Here is a 22078-nt window from a genome sequence, read left to right on the forward strand (position 1 = left end):
GAATCATCTGCAGAGTACATTAAAATTCAGGTTGCTGAGCCACACCACTGGAGCTTCTGATTTAGTAGTTTTGGAGTAAGGCTGAGAATTTGTATTTCTAACAAGTTGCTGATGCTGCTGATCAGAAGAACACACTTTGAGAACTACTGATCTAAGGTATCAACAGCAGTTCTGCCTCTGGCCCTTTGCATTGCCTGGGATATTCCTATCCCAAATCATCTCAATGCTTCATTTTCTTATTTCCTTGACTGATCTATCTTCTTATCAGTAGCACAGTTCTCAATCTATGGAAGCTGGCAGCTCTACCCCCACCTCTCCAAAGAAAGGCTCAGTTAGATCACCCTGCAGTAGAGTAGAGACCACAGAAAGCAAGCTTCTCCCATGTGCTGAGCTTCTAATCAACTCTGGAGACTCCTCCACTTAAATATGGACAAATATAATAACCAGACATTTGAGAAAAATACACCATGTAAAATATAGTCACCACACCAAATAAACTAATGCTGAAAAACAATTGAATTCACTTTCATTCAGGTTTAATGGTACATGATCAAATTAAACAGCAAATTGCATTTGTAGCATACCGTTTTTTAACCAGATTCCCCATAGCATGGTCTATTTCAAAACAGACTGGCATTTTAAATCTATGATTTGAATTTAAACAAATTCTGGATAATGCTCAAGAACAATGCTTTTGAAATATTTTCTTTGAGCAAGCTGGCCAAAACTTCACTTTTCCTGGCAAAGTTATCGAGTTGCTTAAATTCTTGTATGCTTAACTATATTTATCAGAACAAAGTTCATTTTCCAGCAAATGAAACTAAAGCCACCTTTTAACTCCCATTCCAAATAATTTCTTCTTCAAATGTTGCCACTTTGGTTTCACAAGGCCTCTTCATTCTCTTCTCCTGCCAAAAAGCCTCTTGGATTGCCTTCTATCTACCGAGGTAATCCACCAGTTCTTATAAGATAATGCAACTAGGAAAAGATGAAACGCATGCATATAATTTCACTAATTCTCAAAATCGCAGTAAGACTACATAAAAGTTTTTTATTTTTTCTTCTTAAAGATAAAAGCTAGAGATATACTTGACACACATTGCAGCTGAATGCCAAATGATCAAGTGCTGAACTCAACATTCAGCTGATACCAAATGTCACCATTATATAAGGAAATACTGGGATACAGGAACAAATGTAAATCTTAGACCATATGCTCCAGACACCTGAGAGCAAGGTATCAAATGTTAGTGTCCTGAAGGCAGACCATGCCACCATTAGGTGCCAACCAAACCCAAAAGTGCCAAGGACTAGGTATTTGTTGGAGGTGTAGATGGAGCTTGGATATGGGGCCTGGTGCATGTGTGAGGTCTTTCAAAGTGCAGTACATACTGCCAAGGGTGGGAGAGGAACTGGGGCAGGCCTCAGACCAAGGGATGGCCCTCTCCACAATACCATGTTCCAAAACAGAACCCAAGAAGTTCAAAAATTCTAAATCTGATCTTGGACTTCCAGGTCTTCCTAAGAATACATTTGTCAAGGTAGAAAGAAGGAGAAATTTTTTCAAGTGTGTAAGTTCGTTGTATAATTTTAAACTATGTAGACATATGTTATATAGGTCTCCATTTGTATTGCTACCCCAAGTCCAGCTGTTAAAGTAGACCTGTCTAGAATGCTTATAAATATTTAACATTGTTACATTTATTAAATACAATAGCAACCTGGATTCATCTTTTCTCAGATTCTGATATGGCTGGCTCATTTATTATTCAGTTTCCAGCTTACACATCACCTCCTCAGAGAAGTCTTCCCTGACCACATTGTATAATATAGCCCTCAGGAATCACCGGTCATCACATTATACTGTTCAATTTTCTTCACTTCCCTTACTGATATCCGAATTTACGCAAATTCCATCACAGCAGAGACCTTGCCTGGCTTGTTATTCATGTATAGACTAATGGATTCTTATTTTATTCCATGGGTTATATATAATCTGCTACTGTCATTATTTGTTGTATGGCTCCAATTTTCCCAGATCTGGCCAGTATGTCACTCTCTCCTTCTGTCATGTCCCCATTTTTTTTTCCTTTTTAGCACTTCTTTTCTTTACTTTCTGGCACCACAAGATGTTCCAGGTTCATTGTATACTTTTCTGCTCCAGCCCAAGGAGCTCCTATTATTTTTCAGTCCTTTTAATATGCAGTAATTACAATGACTATATGCTATAGACTAAAGTGAATTTACCAAAGTAATTCTACTCTGAGTTTGGCCCTACCTAAGTGGCTGGCTGATACCCCCAGAAGTCATCTATAGTTTGCAAGCTAACTACATGGAAAAGCATTAGATCTGTAAATAATATTTTTTTAAATAATATTTAAACACTTTAAATATTAAGCACCAAAAATATTATGTATTGGTGCGAAGACCAAGACCTTAGCAGATCATTCTTACAGGGTATATGAGAAAGCTGTTACGTTTTTGTTACTACTGTTTTTTTATTGGTTTTATAAACTCTGACAGTTACCCTGTGCAGGTAAAAGGAATGTTCTGGAATGTGACTTATTCCACTATATATAGAGTTGTGTGTCCTCAGGAAAGTTACTCAACTGTTCTAAGCCTCAATTCTACCTCTGTAAAGCAAAATAGTGCTTACTCCATGGAGTTGGTATGAGATATACCTGGAAAGCAGTTAGCACAGGAGCTGGCATATAATAAGAGCTCACTAATACCAGATATTTCATTATTGCCTTCTGCAGATATGGTTGTATGATCTTTTATTTTTTTTCTACTCTTAGGTCATAAATAAATGAAATATATGACCTTTTATACACTACATAAGGAAGGAGCGAAAGTTCCATAGGCCACATGAACCATTTTCCCTTAATTAAACCAGGTTGGCCACACTGGCTCACACCTGTAATCCCAACACATTGGGAGCCCAAGGCAGGCGGATGACCTGAGGTCAGGAGTTTGAGACAAGCCTGGCCAACATAGTAAAACCTCATCTCTACTAAAAATACAAAAATTAGCTAGGAATGATGGTGTATGCCTATAAACCCAGCTACTCTGGAGGCTGAGGCAGGAGAATCGCTTGAACCTGGGAGGCAGAGGCTGCAGTGAGCTGAGATCACACCACTGCACTCCAGCCCGGGCAACAACAAGACTCCGTCTCAAATAACAAAAAAGTTAGGCAAACTAGTAATGTTAATACAACATTATTTTATGTATTTCCTTTCCAAGCATCTGCTTTACTCAAGAAACTTTAGGAAACTCACAGTTGCCTGGGTAGAAAAGGGGGAGAAAAGTTGGACGGAGGGTGGAGAGTCCTCCCATCAACAGCATAATTGTTTAGCTCCCACTTCTTGATTACCTTTAGATACATACAATTTTTTTCCTAATTGATAGATCGATTAACACTATCTTGCTCTAACTTCTTTAAAGGAAAACAAACTTTATATACTAAAAGTATTTCAATTAGTAACATTATCTGGTGACTTAGTTAATTTCTGGCTAACATTTCATAAGCAGACAGCTCACTGAAGTGAACCTCACTAGCTACGTAGTTTTAACCATAACTTGGTTACACAATGGCAAACTCCAAAAATATTATAATAAGATGACAATGTCCTTTTGAGCTTCTAAAAGTAACTTAGAACTCTGCTAGTGGCAGTTTTTTAAATATTTACCTTTTTTGAGTGACAATTTTGCAATATATAGCTAAAGACTTAAAAGTACATGTTTTTTTCTGAATAGTAATTACAATCCTAGAATTGGCCCTAAAAAATAAGAATGAAAAAATGGTGTACAATATTCATCCCATTGTTTATAATAGAAGAATGTTAGAAGGAGCTTATACATCCAATAATAGATGAAGGAAACTGTAATAGAGCTATACAACAGAAAAGTACAAAGTCAATAACGACACAATTACTGATGCGGAAAGATGATCATGATGTATTTTTAAATGGAGATCACAGATTATAAAAAAGAATATATAGAAGTCTAGTTCTTCTTTAGAATACACAGTATGTATTTACATTATGAAATACCTAACTATATATAAGTATAGATATGCAGGTATAAAAGGATATAACCAAAATATTAATAGTGGTTATATCTAAGTGGATAATTAGGGGTAGCTTTAGAGTTTCTTTATATTTTTTCCCTTTTCTCTAGTTTTTATAATAAGCATGCATTACTTCTACAATTGCAAAAAGTGTAAATACCAATCAATCAACCATTGAGCCATAAAGAATCTCTATGTCTGATTTACCCCATGCCTTAAGCATTGATGATAAATGCCAGAATGTCCTGGCATCAAAGGAGGCAAGTAACTACTTCTTGGGATAAAGGAGAGCCAATAATTATCAGATGAGACAATCTTCCAGAGTATGATATCAGGCACAACTACTTAGCATAGTCCTGAAGTGCAGAAGTGTATCAGAGAAAGAAATCTCTTTTCCTAATACAAATTCCCCTTAACAGAGAAAAACAGTATAGGTAATACACATAATTTGAGGTGGGAAAAAACTTACTGCAGTGGATAATCTCGATGCCAATGTCATTTCCAAGTTCCCTTTGAGTCCAAGAAGTGCAGGAACTAAAATGAAAACTTCTGTAACTTTTCTGAACACCTCCCAGTGCTGTAAGAAAAAATAAAATTTTCTGACACTCTTTAAAAAACAGTTTAGAACAAAGACATTTCTAAAAATCAGCCTTTTTCCCAACTTGGCATCTACATTTTGAATAGCTATACAGTTCATGGAATCATGAGCCCTTAGCTTAACCCCATTCTCCTGAGCTCTGAAGCTCTGAGTCACTTTAGAAGATGCAGTTAGAACTGGGAATCAGCTATGTTGCTACAACCCATTCTACATCCCTTATATTCTTAAAGGTTTTACTTTATCCTTTTATGATGATAAGAGTTAGACTGGCTAGTGGTTAAGAGCACAGACTCTGGAACCAGATAATTGATTTGAATCTTGCTTCCAATACTAATTACAACTAACCCACTGGAAAACTACAGTGCTATTACTATCTAATTTCACAAATGAAGGAAGAAACCCTCAGAGAGATTAAATTATTTCCCCAAGATCAAAAGATGGGACCTAGAATTGACCCCAGGAGTACTAAGCAATCCCATGTTTTGATCCCCATTTTAAGGTTTGAGGCAGAGAGGTTCATAAAAACAGCACTAAACTGGAAATAAGCTTTGTGCTTCTAGCCAAGGATCTGTCATAACCTGGCTTCATAATCCTGGATGAGTCATGTATCTTTCTGATCTCAATTTCTTCATCCATTAAATGAAAATAACATCCACTCTGTCTAGCCTTTGGAGAAATACCATGTATAAATGATGGGAAGGGGGTGAGTCAGACATGCCTCATTATATCCTCTTCCCTTTAAAATTCAGGCACAACTGACCAACATTAACATTAAAACAGAGAACTTAAGAGTGACAAAATAGACTCTTTGCAGCAATGGGATACCAAATTCCAAACTGACTCTAGCATAGCATCACATGACAGCAGACCCTGAATGAAACTGAAGTATTTTGCTCCAAAATATATTTCTTTGACATATTTTTTAATGGCCCTGCAAAGCTGTCTCTTGTGGGGAAAATCTACATTCTGTAGCAAAACTCTTTCCCTTTCCAGGTCTTTTCCTGATCCAGGAGAGATTAACTAAGGGTCTGGCACCTTTTTAAGTCTGATAAGAAATCATCTATTCTCTCTGAAGCCTGCTATGTGGAGGCTTCATCTGCATAGTAAGAATCTTGGTCTTTACAACCCCTTATCTTAACCCATATATTCCTTTCTATTGATTCCAGGTCTTCAAATAATTTAATTCCTTAAACAAACTGCCAATCAGAAAATCTTTGAATCCACCTATGATCTGGAAGCCCCCATTTTAAGTTGTCCCACATTTCTGAACCAAACCAATGTATACCTTACATGTATTGATTGATGTCTGCCTATAACTTCCGTCCCCCTAAAATTGTATAAAATCAAGCTACAAAGCAACCATATTGGGCACATGTTCTCTGGACCTCTTAAGGCTGTATCATAGGTCATGATCTGTAGCATTGGCAAAATAAACTTCTAAATTGAGACCTATCTCAGATGCTTTTTGGTTTACATATGAAAATTAAAATAACAGATATTAAAGATACACATAAAGATGTTAAAGATACAAATATCTTAATAACACAAAGTGACATTTCACAAGTGCTGTTAAGAGGTGATTGCCCCAGTAAGAGATTTTATGAGCTAGGCATATTAACCTTATGCCAAAAAGTATCAAAAATACATGTCTTGTCATGAATACCAAGACAGGTGAGAAAAGTGAAACTTCTATCTAACAGATAAATGAAGAAAATTTCAATTTGTTCCCACACTTTCCCTAGGCTGCTCCAAATAGATGTAGAACTGGGTCCTAAAGAGACCTCCGAAAATGTTTATCAGATCAGTCTTCTCTAAAATCCTGGTTTAAAGAGTTCACAAAGGAAATCCCTCAAACTGGGTTCAAGCCAATTAAGGATGGGCCTAAAAAAGCACTGGAGGAAGGTTCAGTGGCACCCCAGATTATTAGTCTTAAAAATTAACCAGGAAACAATTTTGTCCGTATTTTATGATGGGCTAACGATTCTGATGTGCTAGTGAAATATGTATCTTTCAGAAACATTGGTGGCAATGATGATGATGATGAGAATAAAAGATAAAAATATTAATACTATCTAACATTCATTATGTTCCAGGCACTGTTCTTTAGATTCACTCACTTAACCTTCACAGCAAACCTAAGAGATAGGTATGATTTTTATCAGATACCAGATATAATTCAGAATACCTTTTACCTAGGTCATCAGGTGTGATACTATGAAGCATATATTTGGTCTTCAACCCTGTTTCCTGGCATATATCTAAAATCGTTAGAATCTCCTAAGTGATGTCTTTGTGTATGCTGATTGATGAGAGCCCCAGTTAGCTTCAGGATGGGGGCTGGTCACCAGAAAGACCAAGGCATGATTAGAGGATTGGGACTTTCAAACTCCCCCTGCCCACACAAACACCTTTGGGGAGGATGGAGGGACTGAAGCTTAAGTTGACTACCAATGCCCAGTGTTTTAATCAATCATGCCTACAAAATGAAGCTTCCATAAAAATCCAGTAGGACTTGGTTTGGAGAGCTTCCACACAGCTGAACATTTGGAGGTTCCTGGATGAGGGAGCACACAGGGAGGGCATGAAAGCTCCATGCCTCTGCCCCATACCCACCCTACATATTTCTTCATCTGTATTCTTTGTAATATCCTTTATGATAAACAGGTAAACATAAGTGTTTGCCTGAGTTCTGTAAGCCGCTCCAGCAGACCAATCAAACCCAAAGAGGAGATCATGGGAACCCCAACTTGAAGCCAGTTGGTTAGAAGTTCTGGAGGCCAAGACTTGTGTCTGGTATCTCAAGGTGGGGGACAGTCTTGCAGACTGAGCCCTCACCTGTGGGATCTGATGCTACTTCTAGATAGACAATGTCAGACTGAATTGGAGAACATTAATTCTGCACCAGCCAGTGTCTGCTGCAGAACTGATTGCTTGCTTGGTGTGTGGGGTAAAACCCCCACACATTTGGTCACAGAAGTCTTCTGTGTTGGTTATTGTGACATAAAAGCATCATATGCCAGCATGCTTTAGACCTGTTGAACTGCATGCCTGTAGGTTACTCCCTTTGGTTACTCTTTCCACATTCAATTCAAATGAAATACTTATGTGAGAATTACTATGAAATACTTAACAACTTAGTGTTGGTGTGACAACAATAAGAGCTATGGATTATTGATTTCCTATCTTGTGCCAAAAAAATTCTACATTATTTTTTCCAGACTAGTGAGAAATAAAAATAAAATCTGAATCCCCGCCAAATCAAATGAAGGAACCCCTCATGGCCAAGAGGAAACCCAGAGTAACCTTGAAAACTGAGTTCTCGGCCAGAACAACAAGGGAGATCAACCACACCCCATTACACTCCTTCCCGTGTTAACTGCCATTAGACTTTCTTCCCTAACGGCTAAACAGAAATCAACCTTTTCAAAAGACTCCACAGCTAATCTTGGCTGCTCCCACCCCATTTTGTGGTTTCAACAAAACAACTGACCAGCATTCCTTCCTGGTAAGAGACCACCTAGCACAGAGTGGTTCTGGCCAGTCTACATGCTACTCATGAGGGGGTATAAAGTTCCATTGCACATGCACACTTTTCTCTTTTTATAAAATGCCTCCTCATTCAGCATAAATTCCTGTTTCCTTTTTCCCCCTCCCTTGAAGTGTCTGTTTCTGGCTTCTGACTAGAGGCTATGCTTCCCAGCCTGTCAGAATGGCCAGCCTGCAAGGTTATGCATATATTTCTCATACATAATGCTGTATGAGAAATAAAGTTCTCCTTTCCAAATTTATGAACCTCATCATTCAAATGTTAACACCAGGAGGAGCAGTGGCTCACACCAGTAATCCCAACACTCTGGGAGGCCGAGGCAAGTGGATGACTTGAGGTCAGGAACTCAAGATCAGCCTGGCCAACATGGTGAAACCCAATCTCTGCTAAAAATACAAAATTTGCTGGCATAGTGGCAAGTGCCTGTAATCTTAGTTCCTCAGGAGGCTGAGGCAGGAGAATCACCTGAACCCAGGAGGTGGAAGTGTCAGTGAACTGAGATGGTGGCACTGCACTCCAGCCTGAGTGACAGGGCAAGACTCTGTCTCAAAAAAAAAAAAAAAAAAAGTTAACACCAGCTGATGCGATTGCAGAAGTTCTCAAACTTTCTCAGTTCATGGCAGGCTTAGTATCTGAGAAATATTTTCATAGCATCCTTAGGACAAAAGGAATACCTAACAAACCTATGTATTAAGTAGTTAGGTCTGAACAACCTAATAACTATTCATTTCCTAACAATTTAGTAACCATTTGAAGAACCTATACAGGTAAATTGAAAGAAAAAAATAGTATTTTATATCATTTTTTACAACCACAATTATTTACTAATGGGATATATGTACCTGTTGGGCACTGCACAACTTATCAAATGTTGGAATTAGAAACTGTCACCTTCATTTCCTGTTTTATATTGTTTTTTTTGTGTGTGACTCTTGCTTTTTATCACAGCACTGCTGAAAACCCAGTTTTGCAAAGACATATCATCGAAAGAAACGGACTGTAATCTAATGTTGAAATGTTAAGCCACCTTGGGCTAGTAGTCTGTAGCGCATCCACAAGACAAGGTTGTGTTTCTCTCAAAAACTTAAACTGGAGAACAATCCAAGATGGCCGATCGCTAACATCCCGGGATTGCAGCTCTCAGGGAAGGCGCGGAGAACTAGAGGACGCCACACTTTCAGACAAAGTCTGGTCGCTCACGGAGCAGAAGATACCCCAGTGGTGGAAACACACGAGTCGCCAGTGCGACTCGTGGTCGGCGCAGAGGTTCCGCCGGCACCTCGACGCGACAGCGCTCAGCGCAGAGTAAACGGGACCAGTTCCCCTTCTGACCGAGGTTTGGAGCCCCGGGAAGGCAGAGTCGCCTACTACGGACACAAGAAGGAAGCCCGACAGGAGAATCCTGGGCAGAAAAGCACCATCAGTTTTAACGCCGCTGCTCTGACCCTGGGAACTAACAACCTGGACGTCCACTCAAGAGACCTAATCTGAAAGTTGGTAATTTCAAAGACGACAGGAGGATAAATTTACAATGACGGGAAGAAACCAGCGTAAAAAAGCTGAGAATACTCAAAGTCAGAACGCCTCTCCCTCTAAAGATGATCACAGTTCCACATCAACAATGGAACAAGGCTTGATGGAGAACGAGCGCCTCCTGATGACAGAATCACTCTTCGAGGAATGGATAATAACAAACTTTGGTGAGTTAAAAGAACATGTTGTAGCCCAATGTAAAGAAACTAGGAACTTTGAAAAAAGGTTTGATGAAATCCTATTGAGAATAGACAACTTAAAGAGGAGTATAAGTGAATTAATGGAACTGAAGAATACAATACAGGAACTCCGAGAAGTATGCACAGGTTTAAACACTCGAATTGTTCAAGCAGAAGAAGGGATATCAGAGGTCAAAGTCCAACTTAATGAAATAAAACGTGAAGAAAAGATTAGAGAAAAAAGGATAAAAAGGAATGAGCAAAGTCTCCAAGAAATGTGGGACTATGTGAAAAGACCAAATTTACGTTTGATAGGTGTACCTGAATGCGACGGAGAGAATGAATCCAAGCTGGAAAATACCCTTCAGGATATTATTCAGGAAAATTTTCCTAAACTAGCAAAGCAGGTCAACATTCAACCCCAGGTAATACAGAGAACACCACAAAGATATTCCTCAAGAAGAGCAACCCCAAGGCACATAATCGTTAGATTCACCAGGGTTGAAACGAAGAAGAAAATACTAAGGGCAGCCAGAGAGAAAGGTCAGATTACCCACAAAGGCAAGCCTATCAGACTTACAGCAGATCTCTCGGCAGAAACTCTACAGGCCAGAAGAGAGTGGGGGCCGATATTCAACATCCTCAAAGAACAGAACCTTCAGCCCAGAATTTCATATCCAGCCAAACTAAGCTTCACAACTGAAGGAAAAATACAATCTTTTATGAACAAGCAAGAACTCAGAGATTTTATTACCACCAGGCCTGCTTTACAAGAGCTTCTGAAAGAAGCATTACACACAGAAAGAAACAACCAGTATTAGCCTTTCTGAAAATACACCAAAAAGTAAAGAGCACCAACATAAAGAAGAATTTACACCAACAAATGGATAAAACATCCAGTCAACGTCAAATGGCAGTAACCCTAAATTTAAATTGACTGAATTCCCAATCAAAAGACACAGCCAAAACCCAACGGCATGTTACATCCAGACCTGTTTCACATGCAAGGATACACAAAGACTCAAAACAAAGGGATGGAGAAAGATTTACCAACCAAATGGAGAGCAAAAATAAATAATAAATAAATAAAAAGCAGGAGTTGCAATTCTTGTATCGGATAAAATAGATCTTAAAGCAACAAAGATATAGTGGTAAAAGGATCAATGCAACAACAAGAGCTAACGATCCTAACACCCAGATAGGAGACTTAAATTCAATGAGACAGAAAATTAATAAGGATATCAAGGACTCGAACTCAGATCCAGAACAAGTAAACTTAATAAATATTTATAGAGCTCTCCACTTCAAATACACAAAATATACATTCTTGTCAATACCACATCACACCTACCCATTAGTTTAAATGAAACATTGATTGGCCATTATTAATACCCAATTTTTTTCCAAAGTAAAGCAGTATTTCCATTTACTCTCCCTCTTTCTCTTCCTCTTTCTTCCTCTCCTTTACTTATTTTTTTTTTCTTTACTTCTCTCAAAAAAGAAAAGAAATCAACTTGTAAACCTCTAGATCCAGGTCGGCAATGTCTCGTTCATTGCTTGATTTCCTTTCTTCCCTTCCCTCCCTCCCTCCCTCCCTTCCCGCTTCCTCCCTTCCTCCCTTCCTTCATCCCTTCCTTCCTCCCTACCGTCCTTATTCCCTTCCTTCCTGCCTTCCTCCACCCCCCCCCAAAAAAAAAAAAAAAAAAAACTTAAACTATCCCATGGGACCCCTGGGGTGTCTTGACACACAATTGGGAACTACCAGAATAGTGAGAAGTAGTATGCACAGGGGTCAACAGCAAGGGCTCTAGACTCAGATCGCCTTCACTGAAATTCTGACTCTACTACTTACTGTGTGATTTGGACAAAATTATGCTTTACTTTCTGCAACTAAAATATGGACATAGATGTACCACCTCAAAAGATTCTGCTCAGGACTGTGGCTTCACACAGTAATTAACTGAGTGTTTATTAGCTGTAAGACCAGGATGCATTAACAGTTCATTTTCCAGTCAAGAGGACATAATGCAGAAAATGTCCAGAGAGGGAATGCTGAGGCAGTTAGTACTAAAAAGAATGTTCACTTACTTACAAATTTTACCAACATCCAATGTGTTCTGGGGCTACGAACCTCCCTAAAGCAAATCAACTTCTTGTCATATCTAACTATGCACTTGCATCAATACAGAAACTTAGGTAAACACCCACAAGTCAAACATTATGTTTGCAAACATTATGTTTGACTTGTGGGTGTTTACCTACATAAATTTTACACTCAAAACCTAAACATCTGTTTAAATCCAAAAGAACAAACTGAAAATTAAAAATAGTAAGTTGAAGCACACATCTATAGACTCCTAACTTTAAAATAACAGAAAACTTTTTTTTTTTTCAGAGATGGAACTTCACTCTTGTTGACAACACCTGGCTAATTTTGTATCCTTAGTAGAGGCAGAGTTTCTCCATGTTGGTCAGGCTGGTCTTGAACTCCCCACCTCAGGTGATCCACCCACTTCAGCCTCCCAAAGTGCTGGATTACAGGCATGAGCCACTGCACGCAGCCAACATTGTTTTTTAATTGGTAAAAGAAGGTTATGCAGTTAAAAAAAACACATACTAAATCCTCATACGTGGAAAAGTGTTGTGATTTAATCTTAGTTTGAAAATAAACCTATTCACTTTTAGACACATGACAAAATTACCAACTTCAATCACAATTATAGAAATGCAAATGAGAAGGTGAAAAATTTTCATCAATGAGGTTGGTAAAGATCAAAAAGTTGGAGAATACACTTTTGCTAAGAGTAAAGAAACAGGCACTCTTTTGCACTGCTTGTGAAAATATAAATGTTTAACTTCTTTGGTGGAATCTGATAATACCTATCAAATGTAAAAGGCCCATAATTTTGACTCAGATTCTACTTCTAGGAATTTGACCTACAAACAAACTTCCATATGAGATCAAAGACACACCCATATAAGGACTCTTCTTCATCATTGTTCATAACAGCCAAAGATTTGGGACAATTAAAATCCCCTTCATAAGCTAACTTGATAGATTAATTATGATACTAGTGCATTATCTGAGAAGAATTTGGTAAATCTGTGTGTACCTACATAGAAAGAGTTCTAAGACAAATTAAGAAGATCAAAATGAAGAGCAACACGAAAGAGTGTTATTTGGTTTTTGTTTTTTAGAAAATACATATATTAATGCAAGTACATGCATCTCATGTCTGTGGAAGGAGCTACAAAGCAAACTAAAAACAGTCATTTCTGAGGAAGGTCCAGGATAAGGGTGCACACAGCAGAGGAGAGACTTTTTTCTCCATTACTTATTCTTTCATACTGCTTAAATATGCTTAATCAGGTATATATATATAATTTTTTAATTAAACTTTTCATTTTGAAGTAATTGTAGATTCATATGCAGTTATCAAAAACGAATACAGAGAGATCCCATGTAACCCTTACTCTGTTTCTCCCCCATGGTATCTTGCAAAACTAAAGTACAATATCACAACCAAGACATGGCATTGATACAGTCAAAATATAGAACATTTCCATCCCCACAAGGATCTCTCCTAATACTCCTTGAGAGTCATTTCTCTCTACTACCAATATCTCCTTAACCACTGGCAACCACTAATCTGTTCTCCATTTCTATAATGTTATCAATTAGAGAATTTTATATGAATGAAATAATACATTCTATAATCTTTTAAGATTAGTTTTTCATTCAGCTTAATTCTCTGGAGATTCATCAAGGTTGTTGCATGTGTCGATAGCTTATTTCTTTTTGTTGCTGAGTAGTATTCCATCATATGAATTTACCAAAGTTTGTTTAATTCAACTGTTGAAGGATACTTGGGTTGTATCCGGTTCTTAGCCATCATGAATAATGCTACCATAACCATTCTTGTAGAGGATTTGTATGAAAATAAGTCTGCATTCTCTGATAAATACCCAGGAATGCAGTTGCTAGGTCACATGGTAGTTAATATTTAGGGTTTGGTTTTTAAATAACTGCAAAAATGTTTTCCAGAATAGCCGTACCATTTTAAATTCCCATCAGCAATACATGAATGATATCCTTACTCTACATGCTAACTCCATTCAGGGTTGTCACTATGCTTTATTTTAGCCATTCTGCTGGGTGTATAGTGATAGTTCATTGTGGTTTTCATTTGCATTTCTCTAATAGCTAAAGATGTTGAACTTCTTTTCATGTGTTTATCTGCCACCTGTACCTGTATATGTTCTTCAGTGAACTGCTCTGGGTCTTCTGCCAATTTTCTAATTGGTTTTTTGCTAAGCTTTGAGAGTTCTTATATACTCTAATCCTTTGTCAGATAGGTGGTTTGAAATATTTTTTTCCCCACTTTGTAGCTTGTGTTTTCATCCTTTTAGGGTTCTGCAGAGTAAAATTTTTCTTCTATGAAATCCAATGTATTAATTTTTCTTTTTATGGATTATGTTTTTGGTGTCAACTCTAAGAACTCTTTGCCTCATCTGAGATCCTGAGATTTTTCTCCTGTTTCTTCTCTAAAGATTGTTATCATTTACATTTTATATTTAAGTGTGTGGTCCATATTGAGTTTATATTTTTATAAACCATGAGACTCAGGTCAAAATTTATTTGTTTGCCTATGGATGTCTAATTGCTCCAAGACCATTTGCTGAAAAGGCTATTTTTTCTCCATTGAATTGCTTTGGCACCTCTGCCAAAATTAGTTGGATATATTTGTGTGGGTATCTCTCTCTAGGTTGTCCATTCGGTGGCATTGATCTCTGTGCCTTTCCATTCTCTGATATCATGCAGTCTGGATTATTTAGCTATATAATAATTCTTGAAATTTTTCCTTTCTCAGAATTGTTACAACTATTCTATTTTCTCTCCTTTGGATATGAATTTTAGAATAATCTTATTTGCATCTATAAAAAATCTTGCTGGGATTCAAAAGGGAATTCTATGAAACCTTCAAGATGACAAAGAAAAATAATGCAGAAATTTATCAGAGAAATTTAACAAAGAGATTGAAATAATTTTAAAAAGCAAACAGAAATCCTAAAACTGAGAAATATATTTGCTGAACTGATAAATTCATTGAAGGCTCTCAACAGCAGAATGGATCAAGCAGAAGAAAGAGTCAGTGAGCTATCTGAAAATAGAGGGAAAAAAAGAAAGAAAGAAAGAAAGAAAGAAAGAAAGAAAGAAAGAAAGAAAGAAAGAAAGAAAGAAAAGAAAGAGAAAGAAATGGCCTGAGCAACAAAACAGACCCTGTCTCTACAAAAATTTTTAAAAATTACCTGGGTATGGTGTCACATGCCTGTGGCTCCAATTACTCAGGAACTGAGATGGGAGGATCACTTGAGCCCAGAAATTTGAAGTCAGGTTCCAGCCTGGGAGACAGAGAGAAACTCTGTCTCTTAGAAAAAAAAAAAAAAAAAGGCTGGGCAAGGTGGCTCATGCCTGTAATCCCAGCACTTTGGGAGGCCAAGATGGGTGGATCACAAGATCAAAGGTCAAGAAATCAAGACCATCCTTGCCAACTTGGTGAAACCCTGTCTCTACTAAAAATACAGAAATTAGCTGGGCATGGTAGTAGGCACCACCACATAATCCCAGCTACTTGGGAGGTTGAGGCAGGAGAATCACCTGAACATGAAAGGTGGAGGCTGCAGTGAGCCGAGATTGTGCCACAACACTCCAGCCTGGGCAATAGAGGGAGACTCAGTCACAAAAAAAAAAAAAAGAAAAAAAGAAAAGGAACAATGATTGTCTACAAGCTATAAAAAACTACCTTGAAAGACCAAATCTAATAATTATTCATATTGAAAAGAAAGTTGAGCAAGAGTAAGGGATAAAAAGCCTATTTAAAGAAATAAAAAATTGAATACTTTTCAAAACTTGAGAAAGCTATAAACATCCAGATACAGTAAGGTCAGAGAATACCAAATAGATCTGACCCAAATAAGACTACCCCAAGGCATATAACAATAAAATCTCAAAAGTCAAAGACAGAGAATAAAAAGAGCAAGAGAAAAAGAAGCAAATAACATATAAAGGAGCTCCAGCTGTACTGGCAACAAGACTTTTCAGCAGAAACCATACAGGCCAGGAGCGGGTGAAATGACATTTTCCAAGTGCTGAAAAAAAAAAGCCACCATCCAAGAATATTATATCTTGCAAAGCTATCCTTAAAATATGAAGGAGAGAAAGTTTTTCCCAGACAAACAAAAGCAAGGAGAATTCAGCACCACTAGATTTGTCTTATAAGAAATACTAAAGGGAGCTCTCTGACCTGGAAGGTAAAAACACCAATGTGCAAAAAGAAAATACTTGAAGATATAAAATCCACTGGTATGAGTAAGTGCACAGCAAAACCAAGAATACTTTAATACTGTAATTAGGGTATGCAATCCACTCATCACTCTAGTATGAAGCCTAAAACATAAATATATCAAAAATAATAATAGCTACAGCAACCTGTTAAGAGATAGGCAATATGAAAATATAAAAATTGGAATAACTAAAGGTCAAAACAGAGGAGGTGGAGTTAAAGTGCAGAGTTTCTTAATTTTTTTGTTTCCATTGTTTTCGTTGTGATCTAAGGTAAGTTGTCATCACTTTAAAATAATATTATATCTATAAGATCTTTTGTTAAGCCTTATGGTAACCACAGTGCAAAAATCTATAACTTACTCACTAAAAATAAAAAGCAACAAATTAAAACATACAACTAGAGAAAAATTACAAAGGAATCACAGAGGAAAACAATATAAACAAGTTACAAAACAGGTAGAAAATAACAAAATGTCAGTTTTAAGTCCTTATCAATAATAACGCTGAATGTAAATTGATTCGATTCTCCAATGAAAAGGCATAGAGTGGCTAAATGGGTAAAGAAACAAGACCCAGGTTTCTGCCCACGAGAAACCCACTTCATCTATAAAGAACCCCTAGACTGGAGGTGATGCACTAGAAAAAGATAATCCATGCAACTAGAAACCAAGAAAAAAGGAAGGAGTAGCTATATTTATGTCAGATAGAGTAGACTACAAATCAAAGACAGTAAAAGAGAAAAAGAACCACTATATAATGATAAAGGGGTCAATTCAGCAAGAAGACATAACAATTATATGTATATATATGCACCCAACACCAGAGCTCCTAAGTATAAATCTAAAAAGCAAGCAACAGGCTATAATACTATAATAGTAGGGGACTTCAACACTCCACTCTCAGTGGAGTCTGAACAGATCAGTCAGACAGAAAATCAACAAAGAAACATGGGAGTTAAACCACACATTAGACCTAACGGGCCTAACTAACATTTAGAGAACATTTCACCCAACTGCTACAGAAGACACATTCTTTTCATCAGCATGTGGAACATTCTCCAGAATAGATTATATCTTAAGCCACAAAATATTCTTCACAAATTCAAAAATGTAAAAATCATATCAAGTATCTCTGTAGACCACAATGGAGTAAGACTAGAATCAATAAGAAGGTGAACCTCAGAAACTACACAAACATGTAGAAATTCAACAACATGCTCTTGAGTGACCTATGAGTCAATGAAGAAATTAAGAAGGAAATTTAAAATTTAAAATTTTCTTGAAACAAATGAAAATGGAAATATAACATGCCAAAATCTATAGAATACAGCAATAGCAGTATTAAGAGGGAAGTTTATAACAATAAATATTCCGTCAAAAAAATAGGAAGACTTTGGCCTGACCCGGTGGCTCACGCCTGTAATCCCAGCACTTTGGGAGGCCAAGGCAGAAGGATCACCTGAGCTCAGGAGTTCAAGACCAGCCTGGCCAACATGGTGAAACCCCCTTTCTACTAAAAATACAAAACGATTAGCCAGAAGTGGTGGTGCACACCTATAGTCCCAGCTACTCGGGAGACTGAAATAGAAGAATTGCTTGAACCTGGGAAGCGGAGGTTATAGTGAGCTGAGATCGTACCATTACGCTCCAGCTTGGGCAACAAGAGCAAAACTCCATTTCAAAAAAGAAAAAATGGAAACACTTCGGATAAACAACTTAACAATGCATCCCAAGAAACCAGAAAAGCAAGAATAAGCCAAACCCCAAATTAGTAGAAAGAAAGAAATAATAAAGATCAGAGCAGAAATAGTGAAATTCAGACTAAAAAATACAGATCAATGAAACAAAAAGTTATTTTTGTGAATAAACAAACTCATTTTAGCTAGACTATGAAAAAAAAGAGAAGTTCCAAATAAATAAAATCAGAAATGAAAAATGATTCATAACAAAAGAGACCACAAAATTACAAAGAATCATCAAAGACTATTATGAACAACTATATGCCAACAAATTTAAAAACCTGCAAGAAAGATAAATTCTGGATACATCCAACCATTGAACCATGAAGAAATAGAAAAACATCAAGAAACCAGTAACCAAACATAACCCCAATTTCACACCTACACAAAAATCCATTCCAGGGAGGGAATGATCTAAATGTAAGAGCGAAACAACAAAGCTTCAACCAGGTGATGTAATAGAATCTCTTAATTACCACAGGATATGGGAAGATTTCTTAGACAAGAGACATGAAACACAAACCATGAAAAAGTAGGAGGAAATTATTTCAAAATTAAGAACTTCTGCCACAGAGGGGAGAAAAGATGTTTTAAATATATAGCACTAAAAGGCTCATGTCCAAAATATAACTCCTACAAATCTATAAGAGAAACAAATAATAGCTCCTATAAATCCATAAGAAAAACAAATAGAAAAATGGGCAAAATAAGCTTTACTAGTAATATCCAAACGGTTGGTATACATCATTAGTCATCACAGAAATCTCCATTAAAACTACAATGAGATACCACTCCACATGCGCCAGAATTTCTAAAAATAAAGAGTACCGATCCCAAGTAGAAATAATAATATAGAGTATTAAGAGCTCTCATACTCTACTAATTAGACTGTAAATTGATACAAACAATGTGGAAGATCATATGACATCTACTAAATTTGAGCATCTCCATATCCTAAGACCTGGAAATTCCATCTCTACACATATACCCAAAAGAAATCCATGCACATGTGCTCCAAGAGTACAGAAGAACCATTCTACCCAATGTCCATCAGTAGCAGAATGGATAAATTATGGTATAGTATATTCATATAATGGATTACTATCCAGCAATGGAAATAAACTATGGTTTCATGAAATTTATATAATGTTGAGGGAAAAACAGCTAGACACACACACAAAAAAACATATTCTATACTTCCATTACATAGTTTAAAAGTTCCATTACATGGGCAAGTAAAACCAAACTATGTTGTTTAGGGACACACACTTGTAAAGACAAGCAAGGAGGTGCTTATCAGAAAACCAGATTAGTGATTACCTTTGGTGATGGAGACGAAAAGGGCAGCAATTGGAAGAAGGCACAAGAAGGACTAAAGAAGCAGTACTGGAGAAATTAGATTTCTTGAGCTGGTTAATAGTTAAGTGGTTGTTAATATTATGAAAATTTGGCTGGGCACAGTGGCTCACACCTGTAATCCTACCACTTTGGGAGGCCAAGGCAGGCAGATTACCTGAGGTCAGGAGTTCAAGACCAGCCTGGCCAACATGACAAAACCCAGTCTCTACTAAAAAAATACAAAAATTAGCCAGGTGTAGTGGTGGGTGCCTGTAATTCCAGCTACATGGGAGGCTAAGGCAGGAGAATAGCTTGATCCCAGAAGGCGGAGGTTGCAGTGAACCAATATGACATCACTGCACTTCAGCTTGGGTGACAGAGCGAGACTCCATCTCAAAAAAAGAAAATTCACTGAGCTCTATTTTTTGTTTTGTATACTCTAGATGTATTACATTTCAATTAAAAAGTTTAAAAGAGCACCTTCAAATAAAATCTTTAAAAAATATTTATTCTTCTACGATGTTTAACACTAAAGGTTAACATTATAAAGTCCTTCAGGTTAGCACTGTAAAAGTTCATAAAATTATAAAAGGAACTTTTTCCAATTATATGTGTGCTGTTATCTCAGTATCAAGAAGCCAACATTGCTCCAGATACATAAGGAGCTATGTAAATTCTGCTAATCTATACTCTAATACCTTAGTCCTATAGATGTTACCATTCTAGAAATACTGAGTGTTTCTTCAGAATAATTGGTATAACAAGAAAAAATCATGAGCAAACCAGCCTATTTATTGTCACAGCTGTGATACTACTATAAGTACTTAAAACAATTATATTTCAAGTGGATGCAGGTTTGATCTCTCTGGTACTATTATCTATTTATAAATGTACTGCAATACAGTTCCTCTCATATCCTTTCTCCAACTGATGGTGGAAAAATGTTTCTATTTACATACATTTTCCATTTAGATAAACATGTTACCTCTTGAAAAGCATCTTAGAGTCACAAATAACCTGAGGTTCCTTTAGGGAATAAACAATGAAAGATAAGAGCACATTACAGGATAATATGCCTAATACTTTCCCAGAGTCAACCTTTCTATGACTGATAAACAAAAACTGACAGAACAAAATGACACATTTTGGCAATTTATTACTTTAGAAAGATAATTATATAATAGGTACTTGGTAGCCATAAGGCATTAAGAATACTTACAAATCGGCTCACTTGGTGGCTCTTGCCTGTAATCCCAGCACTTTGGGAGGCTGAGGTGGGCAGATCACCTGAGGTCAGGAGTTCAAGACCAGCCTGACCTACATGGTGAAACCCCATCTCTACTAAAAATACAAAGATTAGCCAGGCATGGTGGTGTGAGCCTGTAGTTCCAGCTACTCGGGAAGCTGAGGCAGGTGAATCACTTGAACCTGGGAGGTAGTGGTTGCAGTGAGCCAAGATCACACCACTGCACTCTAGCCTGGGCAACAAAGCTAGACTCCATCTCAAAAAAAAAAAAAAAAACAACGAATACCTACAAATCAATAAGTAGCACATAAATTTTAAAAATAAATAAAAGATACAGAAAATAATTCACAGAAAAAGAATGGCCAATAAACATATGACAATATGCTAAATATTAATAATAAAGAATGTTAATTAAAATATGATAACACTTTCCTGCCATTTGGCAAATATGAAAAAGATCAAGAAGACCCAGTGTTGGCCAGACACAGTGGTGCATACCTGTAATCCTAGCACTTTGCAAGGCCAAGGTGAGATGATCACCTGAGCCCAGGAGTTTGAGACCAGCCTGGGCAACACAGGAAGACACTGCCTCTAAAAAAAAACTTGTTTTAATTAGCGAGGTGTAGTGTGCCTGTAGTCCCAGCTACTCAAGAGGCTGAGCTGGGAGAATCACTTGAGCCCAGGAGGTTGAAGGTGTAGTGAGCTGGGCCACAGAGTGAAACCCTGTCTCAAAACAAACAAACAAAAAAACAAAAACAAAACACCCAATGTTGATTCGTTTCCAATGTTGATTGGAAAATGAAAAAACAAAAGTACTTCTATTTTGACAGTAAGAGTATAAATTGGTAGAAATTTTTTGGAATGCAACTTGACAGTATCTACGAAATTTTAAACATATATATTAAAATGTACCCTAATATCCAACAATGCTGTTTTTAAATCTATCCTATGAAAATATTAGTATAGGTATATAAATATATATCCTTATATTTATAAGGATAGTTATTATAGCTCCAACAAGGAAGAATGAGTAAGTTAATTTTGGTATATACATACAATGGAATATCATGCACTCAGTTAAAATGCAGAAAATCTTTGTGTACCAATTTGGAGAGAGATTCTATTAAACAATGAAAATAAGTTGCAGAAAAAATATATAACATTTCATTTTTATTTTTGAAAAAAATTCTCATTTGTATATATGTAAGCATAGAGAAAAAGCCTGCAAGCACACACAACAAACTCTTCACAATGGTCATCTCTGGAGGGGAGGAGAGTTTCGATTTGGAGACAAGGAATAAAGGAAACTTCTTGTTTTACTTAATGCTCTCTATTGTTTGTATTCATTTCAAACAGTAGAGGGTATTCAGTATATATTCATTTTCATTTTAAAAGAAAGTATGTAAATATAACATTTTTGGGAAATTTTTCTTTTAATCAAGCTATTTTGGGGTCTGTAGAGGTCTGTAGACAAGAATTACTTT

The 22078-nt window shown here is 36.9% G+C and overlaps 1 protein-coding gene across 3 annotated transcripts in view; it reads right to left on the reverse strand.

Moving 5' to 3' along the window:
- The window catches only part of SLC41A2 (solute carrier family 41 member 2), a 163558-nt gene that overhangs the window by 109379 nt on the left and 32101 nt on the right, over window positions 1-22078 (reverse strand). For all 3 annotated transcript variants that reach the window (XM_035257448.2, XM_009004522.4, XM_009004521.4), the window contains exon 3: window positions 4539-4646. In XM_035257448.2, the coding sequence (XP_035113339.1) occupies window positions 4539-4646 (108 nt within the window). The remainder of the gene's footprint in view (window positions 1-4538; window positions 4647-22078) is intronic.

The sequence above is a fragment of the Callithrix jacchus genome, chromosome 9 (assembly GCF_049354715.1).
Source record: "Callithrix jacchus isolate 240 chromosome 9, calJac240_pri, whole genome shotgun sequence".
NCBI classification, from domain to species: domain Eukaryota; kingdom Metazoa; phylum Chordata; class Mammalia; order Primates; family Cebidae; genus Callithrix; species Callithrix jacchus.